The 10090-nt window shown below is 40.4% G+C and overlaps 1 protein-coding gene across 1 annotated transcript in view; it reads left to right on the top strand.

The window, feature by feature from the left end:
- Positions 1-9806, top strand: part of TMEM212 (transmembrane protein 212) — a 79756-nt gene extending 69950 nt beyond the window's left edge. The window contains exon 4 of the mRNA XM_078665723.1: positions 8882-9806. Coding sequence (XP_078521849.1) covers positions 8882-8902 — 21 coding nt within the window. The 3' untranslated portion in view covers positions 8903-9806. The remainder of the gene's footprint in view (positions 1-8881) is intronic.
- Positions 9807-10090: the final 284 nt, after the last annotated feature.

The following is a 10090-nucleotide window of genomic DNA, read 5'->3' on the forward strand; positions in this document are numbered from 1 at the left end:
TCAAGCACTTATTTGCCTTGGCCTGCATCAGTTTGCATAAAACAAGGGCTATTGTTCTTGGGCATAGGCTCTCATGGACCCAGCAAACAGAGGAGTATCCACTACCCTCTTTCATCTCCTGCACTTGACTTCAAGCTAGCAATCAATGGGTGTAGCACACAGACAAAAATTAACTTTGGAAAGGAGAAGAGCAGGAAATGGTGTGTAGTACTCTTATAGCCCACCAAGAAAAGGGTAAATGTGCTCCCATCACAAGGAACAAAGCGATACCAAAGGGGATGATGGACGGAGCACTGGAGCAAATCAAACACTCACCCCCAGTCAACTGATCTGGGTTTAATCCATCATCATTCTTTAGCTCACTCCACCACCCCAGTTCAGACATGGCCATATGCAAATCAGTCTGACCCTGTGTCTCATGGTAACAGTCCAGCCCGAACTGCCAAGCCATGTCATCCCTGGACTGGAAACAAGCATCCTGGGACCGGTTTCTGGCTAATCAGTCGTCATCAGCCAGGCTAGCTTGAATACAGTGGCAAAGTGAGCAAGGGAGCCACGTCTGGGCATACCCTGCCAACTTAGGGCAAACAAAGTGATACCAAAGGGGATGATGGACGGAACGCTGGAGCAAATCAAACACTCACCCCCAGTCAACTGATCTGGGTTTAATCCATCATCATTCTTTAGCTCACTCCACCACCCCAGTTCAGACATGGTCATATGCAAATCAGTCTGACCCTGTGCCTCATAGGAACAGTCCAGCCCGAACTGCCAAGCCATGTCTTCCCTGGACCAGAAACAAGCATCCTGGGACCGGTTTCTGGCTAATCACCCGTCATCAGCCAGGCTAGCTTGAATCCAGTGGCAAAGTGAGCAAGGGACCCACGTCTGGGCATACCCTGCCAACTTAGGGCGAACAAAGCAATACCAAAGGGGATGATGGACGGAACGCTGGAGCAAATCAAACACTCACCCCCAGTCAAGGAACAACCAGTGGTATCTGGGATTTAAAAATAGTCCTAAGCACATTAGGGAGACACATTGTGGACCACAAGTTTGTCTTTATGGCATTTACTGTCTCAGTGTGAAATACAATCTGTTGGCCAACTAAAATGAGTTGAGCATTCATAACCTGTCAATATGTTTTCAATGATAAAATAGGTGCTTTGAGCTGGTTGCACAGTAGGCCTTGGGCATTACCATCATTATGCACATTACACATACCCTTCACACCATGTATTGCCACTTAAAGGATCACTGTGTCTCTCCTAGTCAATGTGTCGTGAGACAACTATCTGCCAGCCAGGATTAAATATCATTAGGAATAGAGGACAGTTTGGAAAGTGGAGCTCCTGAGTCAAAATAAACTACTTTCTTTTTCTTTGTCCTCTTCCTCATGGTCAGTGGTGGTTTTCTATTTCGCCATGATTTATGTCACCTTGTGAAAAAAATATTTATTTTCGGAAGATTAAACCAAATCTCTAAAGCAGGGAAGACCATTTGACAAAGTCAAAGGAATGTATGGGCTCCTGGACAGCCAAGACACCAGTGTATCTATTTAAATTCGAACCAATAATATTGGTCTGCTATTTTGTCTAATTGGCCAACATCATTCATGCTTGGTGCCCAGATTACCCTCATCTGGTTGCAAGATGAGTGTGTTCTTACCCATAAAAAGAGAGCTGTACGAAACCTACGAACTATGAACCGATTAGTCTTACTGATAACAGGCAAAAACTCTTTGGTTGAATGATATTAATGAGACTGGAGACTTTGCTAATAAACAATAATGTTATTTCAGAATGGCTTTTAAGTCAGCTTGACAGATCCAGTCTTCAGGCAACTACATACAATTCAAGAAGGGATCCATGTAGTTTGACTTTTTGAGCTTAAAGTCTTGTGTTGGTAACATTTTATGGCATACAAGGTGTACAGTCATCAGAGAGATGAGTGTGCCACTAGATCTGTTTGACATTCCATCCTGTATTCACAAGTACAATTGCGCTAAGTTGAGATGTGAGGCTCATGTCGAGACCACCACCAGCTTCCCTCGCTACAAAAGGGTACAGTTGGGATATGTCCTTGCCCCTACATTACTCATTTTTTATCTAAATCAAGCTGTGACTTAGTCATAAACTTGTGTAAATGGTGCTCTAAAGATGACAGGGAAATTTCGTTTACCCTGCTTTTCACAAATGGCACCCTCATGGATTCAGGAAACCTATTTGGTCTGCAGAATTTATTGGGAACATTTGCTAATTTTTGCAAGATCAATGAACTCACAGTAAATTGGAGTACAAATGTAATGTCCTTCCACCCGTATACATTTTTTAGAGGTACACCCCGGTTGGAAAATTCACTATTTTAGAGTGTGTGTCTCATACAGTATTTAGGAATCAGGATACATGATGATCACAAGGGGGATCAACAAATGATTAAATATACTGGTCTGTTAGAGCAGTGTTTAAGGGGAACTTTACAATTTGCAAAAATCCAGGTGTAAGGTAGATGTCATCCCCATTTGAGTTATATAGAAGCAAGGCCCAAGCTGCAGCAGTAAAATACCAAAGTATCATGGGAACAATATTGTGATACAGGCACAGCATATCAAAAATATCAACACGAAAATATTGTGGGTCAGAATATAGAAGGTAGGAATATTGGGGCTGATTACGATGGTGATGAACCTGCCACCGGCAGGCTGCCGGTGGCGGGTTCACGGTATTCGTACAGTGGTTTTCCACCCACCAGTCGGACCGCCCGCATAGCCCAGAATGGTGGTGGTGCCTGTTAGGCACTGCCGGACAGATTATGATGTCAATCCCCGCCAGCCTTTCCACGGCGGTTCACCCGCCATGAAAAGGCTGGCAGGGATGGACATCGAGGGTCTGTAGTGGGTCCCCCTTCACCCTGGGCCCTTTCTTTTGGTGGTGGGGGGCACTTATAGTGCCCCAGCATTTCCCTGCACCATGTGGCATGCACCATATGGTGCCTGCTACGTAGTGCAGGAAAATTTAAACAGTGCCGTTTTCAATTGCGGCGAGTGCTGCAGCCAGCACCAACCGCTGCAATGCAAAGTATGGTAAGAGCGACTGCCACGGTATGGGTCGCATCCTAATACCCCCTGTGGGACCGCCGCCTTGTAGACGGACTGTCCTACTCCCCGAGGAGATGTCGGACGGACTGAAGTCTGTGTGCCGTCGTAATCAGCCCCATACTTATTTAGGTATATAATAGTGATTTTGAAATATAATTGTATGAAAGATTGCTTAGTTTAATTTAGCTGTATTAAATATACATTTTAATTAATTTAATGCATGTTAAGCATTACAGTTAAGTGTAAGTGTTAGGATTGTTTTTAATGTAGTTTGTAATTTTTTATGTAAAATTCAAATTTGTATAAATGTATTTACTAGTTTTTAATTTAGTAGCAGGTTTTTGGATGGGAAAGGGGTGGCATAGAACGTTATTTAAAATATAGAATATTGTTCTTTATCTTTAATTCTTTTTGTAGGTAAATAAAATCGTTAATCTGTAATTAAATATGTAAGCTTTTTATTTGATTCACTGATATTTTCATTATTTGAGTATAGTTTTTAATTTGAAATGTAATTAGTACTTTTTAATTTAGTCATGGGCTGTTGGATTTTTAGGGGATTAGGGTGGGACGTTATTTACAATATAAGTCATTGCTTTTTACTTTTAATTAATTTTGTTAATAAAATAGTAATTTGTCATTAATTGTATACCTCTTATTTGATTGTTGATTTAATTATTTTGGTATCATTTGTAATGTGTGATAAAAAGTTTGAATTTGATTAATATTGTTTAAGTTGAAGATTAGTTATATTTTATTTATAGTTTAAAAAAAATATTCTGGTGTGTTTATGGGTAGTGCAGAGTCAAGTGCATTTATTTTCAATTTTTTTTGTTTTCTTTTTTATTAATAATTTGTCATATGAAATTTGTGTTCATATGGAATTTAATTTTATTTATCCATAATTAATCATTTTTTTGTTTTGAGTCTTTGAATCTTTTTATTTTGTTATTTGTTTATTTTTTTCCCGTTTAGGAAGTTCAATGGTAAATCTAACCACTCTAAGAAAATACAACATTTCCTTACTACTGCTAAAATTGGAGAGGGAACACAAAATCTAACTCTTCTAAAATCCATTGCTTTCTGTGCTTTTGCTTACATTTGAGTGGGAATAGTAAATGTAACCAACCCCCCTTTACATACTGTTGCTTGGATTGGAGATAGAATAGTAATTCAACCCTTTTCAAATAAACATAACTTTTTGTGACAAGATATTTTGGTAGTTCACATAGAACGTACGCAAGCCAATGTTTTTGTTAACAATTTTTTTGACACAACACTGTTGTGTCATTATATTTTTGTTCCCTATATATAGCCATACAAATGCTGCAGCAGTGTGTGTTATGGGGGTATGTTAATGTCAATACCTTGGCTTCTGTTGAAAACCGGTTCCTTACAAATCTTTTCAGATTACTGAAAGTACTCCAAATGTGTCCCAATGTTATCAACTTGGTCTTATTAATATTGAATTGATGGTAGAGCTCAAACCCGCTATACTGGAGGAGACTATGAGTAACTCAAGAACCAGGTGTTACAGGGAGGCACTCAGGGAGGTTCTGGGAATGGAAGGAAATAGCAGTCAGAGAAAGGTTGAGTGGATCCATGAAAGCTTTTTAACATCTGAATGTGCTAGTTATGGATGCACCCAGAACTGATTACAGGGAGATCGGCTCACTCTCAAACTGGCTTTTAAAAAAGTCAGGAACGTCAGATTTATTCCAAAAGAAGGACTGGCATTCTAATGGCAGAACAGGCAGAGTAAAGCACCTCTTTCTTACAGTCAAATGGAATGAGAACATTTAAAAGATATCTGGATTATGTAGAATCCCTTGTGGCAGAATCTGATTGTTTATTTTCATTTTGCCACTTTGCTATTGGGGTAATTTGCACATTCACGAGGACCCTCAAGCTGCCCATCAACCTGAGGTTCACATTTTTGATTTGTTTGTCCTGGGAGTGAGGAAACACAGGCACTTTTTCACAACTTTTGTTTTTCCTATCCTTTATAAGTGCTGCCACATACATATTTGAAGACTACCTTCCTGAGGAATATAAGGATCTTTTATAATCTAATTGCCATTAGAGGTTGCATCATGCAATAGTGGTAATTGATATATTTTGAAGCTTTTGGGGCTATAGACTTAGGGCCTCATTACGAGTACAGCGGCCCCAGGACCACGGTACCCACGGTGGTCCGACTGCCTGATTACGACCTTAGTGGTCGGACCACCACAATACTGCCACCACCGCCAAGATCCTGGATCCCGCTGCAGCAGGTAATGGAGGCTGTGCCACTGCCGGCACCCCGTACTAATCACAACCTGCATTTTCGCCAACCTTTTCATGGTGGAGACCCCACCATGAAAAGGTCCTCGGAAAGGCAGGGAAGGGGCCCCAAACAGGGCCACTGGGCGTCTTATCCCATTGGGCATTGTGGCTGGAGGCACATGTCGTGCCCCCCTATGCCTGCACTGTCATGCGCGAACTGTGTGCCATGCACGACATGATGCATGGCACAGTTCACACACGGCACTGCAGGCACTGCAGTGCGGCAGCAATGACTTCAGGCTCTCTCTGTGATCAGAAGCATGCCGTTGCTGCAAGACTGCCGCCGCCACACTGCCAGCCCAGTGATGAACTCCAAATGTGTGAGTCGGGATACCACAGGCTTGGCAGCATTCTCCCGACACTGCGCCCTGGTGGTTAGACCGCCAAGGTCACAATAAGCCCAATAGACTTTGGCTTAACCAACTCAAGTCTGCTGTGTTGGGTATTACAGTAAACCATCAGGTATACTGTAATACAAATATGTACAAAATTACAGACAATTGACAGAACAATATAAAGTCCATTCTAAGAGAGCTAAATACGGATTATTCAAGTGCTTATCTTCTTTCCACTCAGTTTCCTCTGTTAGGTCTCCAACACCAAAACCAGAGCCTACTATGCTAATCTGTGAGGCTCCATGGAATATGTACCTGCCTAACAGGGTTTATCACAGTGTAATAACAATCTATCTTTAAAGGTGAATTGCCTTTAAGACATACCTTTCAAAATAATTAAGTCAGGCCTACTGGAGTGGTCAAAATGTTTCATAAAAAACAGATGAAGCCTAAGGAATCTGGCATAACTTTTCCCAATGAACTGAGAAGACTCATAAGCTTTAATGTTGGCTTGACACATTAACTTACACAGGCATTTTGAAGTGTGCATAAGCTGGCACCCATCATTCACAAAGATATAAAAGTACAAATTTGTTGATGAATACAGTTTGCAAAACTATACAAAACACCTCTCGAGAATCACCACATTGAAAAACCTCAGGGTTTGTCACAGGGTTGAAGGGTGGCCAACACCAGTACCTTTTTCTACTATAGTAGTCTGTGAGGTCACTTGTAAACAAATACCTGTCCTAAGCCTGCAACACAATGTGATAACAACAAACTGTAAAAGCCCTAGTACGTTAACAAATGCTTTTCACAATAAATAAGCTAGCTCTAATGCCTTTGTCAGAATTTACATAATAAGCAACCCAGGCCTACGCCATCGGTCATAACTTTTCCGATTGCAGCAATCAGAACTGTAGCTTGCCACCATAATGAACTCAGTCCTACTGTTTTGAGTGTAATCTTACCCACAAGGAAAATATCAGTCACACATTCATGCAATTAGACATATAGTAGCTAACCCATGTAACTATCTGTTCTAAAAGGGCCTAGCAAGGATTCTTACGGAGCAAATCTTCTGTATTCACAGTTTGTCACAGGGTGTATCCAATACCAAAACCCTTGCCTACTACAGTACTCTGAGAGAATTCATGTAACAAAATTCTTCTCTGCATGCTTTCACTAAGAGTAATCACAATCCGCCCCTAACTGCATTGATGTAAAGATGTGGTATTCACAATAAATAAGTCATGCCAAATGCCTTTTTTTTAAATAAATCATTTTTATTGGCATTTTCAAAAAAAGAACAACAGTACAGTAGTATATATTGCGAGTGTAGCTTAACATCCATTACTTATACATCTTGCCGTGGAGTATTGCTACCTCTGAATATATATACCATCAGGTATTGTCGAGCAGGATCTCATTGGTCTAGAATGGTAGGTGAGGCTAGATTTGAATCCAATCATGGTAGGGTAACATTTCGTAATAAACAGGTCAGGCCATTAACCATGATCAGTGGCTTGCCGTTATACCCAGCTCAGTCCTGCTGTATGAGCACAAGTTTGCACTAACCAAAAAGTGCAAAACAAGCACAATTTTCAGTGGAAGCACAAACCTTCAGCCCAATCAAATCTTGTAATCAGTGGCAACAGCATGAGGATAGAGCCTAAACCCATCCCTTAATAGTGCTCTGAATTTTTTTCTGTAGATTACGTATGGTCTGGCAACAGCTGCACTGTTGAACCAAACTTAGAAATGGCTACCAAGAGTACATACACTAACTCTCAATTAGCTCATGCTCGCGCCTTCAGTAAAAAAGAAAGGGCTTCATTAAGATTTTGGTGGGGACTTGAAAATCTCCAATCTCTAGAGGAAACTCTAAATACAGTCCACCAGATGAATTTCCACCACAATATCAATCACATGGTGTAGGAAATTCAGATGATGGATTCTACTTCGTACGTAGAATTTCCTCCATAAATCTGAGAATTTTAATTTCCTTAGAGACTCTGAATGAGGCCTCAGGTGTACCACTGAAGTAATGCCTGGTTTGTCTTAGGGAGAGGGTTAGCATGTTCTACGCAAGAATCATGGTTTATCATGTAGCACAGGGCACAGGACAACCCAGTGTGTATAATTGCACAAAGCTCACATGTAATGCCCATATGGCATAAGCACAAAATGTGAGCCTGTGTATTTCAAATGACAGAAGGGGACCATAAAACTATTTTTTTCCCTTCTGTTATACCAAAATGTCCCTCAACCTCCAAAAAGCAGATGAATAGGGTAGGTACCTGGGGTAGGTCTGAATTGGGTCCTTGGTACCTAGAGTTCACTACTGGTGCTCTTTTCTTTTTATATCTTTTCTTCTTACAGTGTAATTTTTACTAAAGTTAAGAAGGAATGATTTCTGTCTTTTTCCCTAAACCGGGGTTCTCGAAAGTTGGTCCTGGAGGTCCGGATACATACCAGATTTTTAAGATAACTACATTTATCTAAATGGGAATATGCTAAAATTATGACATAGATTTGGCACTCCAGGACTGACTTTGGAGAACCCTGCCATCAGTGGCATAACAAAACATGAGAGGGCCCCTTTCAAGATATGCTGAAGGTGCCCCTTACACTCACATCAGTAGGGGCAGAGGACACCCCCTTCACTATGGGTAAGCCTGGGAGCCCCCACGCACCACGGGCCTTTGTTACGCCCCTGCCTGCCATAAACGTTTCCGGGCCATGCAATATTCCTGTGCAGATTCCTCTTTGTTAACACATCTTGGGATACTTCGATTCCTAGGCCATCATTATAACTCAGACGAAGCAGTATCCCAGTTTACTGAGTGCAGGACTGCATCTATAAAAACAAAGATTGCTGAAAGCAGGAGGAAACTGCATGTGGAGAAACCACATATGATGAAGGAACTGGTATTTCCAGAGTTGGCATGTTATTCCCCATTCCAAAGCAGGCAACACATGATGCCAGGTAACTGGAGGGGAGACACAGCCTGAAGCGTTAACCCAGACCACGGTCTCCTCCCATTTAATTAACAAGAATCTCATACTTAGGGTGTTTGCACATTTTATAATACTGTTTATTTTTCTTTGTGTCTTTTAGGGACCGAAGCACGCCTGGTGAAACAAGGCGACCAGCGCATGCGCTGCATCCCTAGGCGAGACCTAAAAATTAAAAACCTGGACCAAACCATTTCAAGACATATTTTTAATACCATGACGGATTCTTCTGGCATTCATATGATGACATCAGGCCTGCTACAATCACGTCATTCAAGTGTAGTATTGAGGAAACACGTGTTTTTTTACTTTAGGGTTCATCTGCTCCATGGATTAGTAAAACCCGGTTTTGGAACGATCAAAGAAAATACAATAACTTTCTATGAAATTCATTGTGACCTGTTCATTAGGATCAGCCGAACACCTGGTTGGAATTTTACTTTGGGTAATATTTCCTATTAGTAGATTTTTAAAATGCAGAGCAGCTGTTAAAAGCTTTGCATTTGACAGGATTGTTCATGAAATCTAAAGTGATGTTACACATAGTGTGGTGTTCTGAAGATCAGAAGTGATAAATGTATCATAACCATTAATACAATTACTGAAACATTTCCCATTAAAAGTAAATATGAGTCTGTTTTTTATCTTCACAGTGTGCATATAACTAATTTATATGTTAATAGTAACTCTACACTCCATATAAGATGATATAATATGTACCCTCCTTCTCCCCCTTCCCTTCTCCCATCCATGATTTTATTTTTCCCTTGATTGATTATTCTTTTATTGTTACCTTTTGATCTACTATAACTTGTTAATAATTTGTCTTACTCAATTGATTGGATTTCATTGCTATTTCATGTATTTTGGATTGTCTATTTATGTCATTCTTTTGAAAAATGCAATAAAATTATTCTGAACATAAAAAAAGGTCATTGTTGGATGGGTAAGCAAAATGTATGACCTACGGCAGATAAATTACACATGTTGTGAATATGCATCAGTAAATTGTATGTTTGTACCTTCATCAATGCTTAATTCGTAAAATATATAAAATTTGCAAAATGTGACATTTGTAAAAAAAAGTAAGCTCCAGGGCCCTTCTTGGAGGTCACTGTAGCCTGCACCACTCATTGCCCCGCCAGCGCTGCCAATGACAGAACAAACTCAAGTACTAACCATTGCACTCCTACAAGTGTGACAATCCAGCCTACTCCAGTCCCACCAAAGCTATAATAATGTGAGAAACAAATGTTATTCATTTTTAATGTATAATGCCTTATTTAACACTGTTGTTTGGCTTATCTCAAAA

The sequence above is a fragment of the Lissotriton helveticus genome, chromosome 11 (assembly GCF_964261635.1).
Source record: "Lissotriton helveticus chromosome 11, aLisHel1.1, whole genome shotgun sequence".
In the NCBI taxonomy this organism is placed as follows: Eukaryota; Metazoa; Chordata; class Amphibia; order Caudata; family Salamandridae; genus Lissotriton; species Lissotriton helveticus.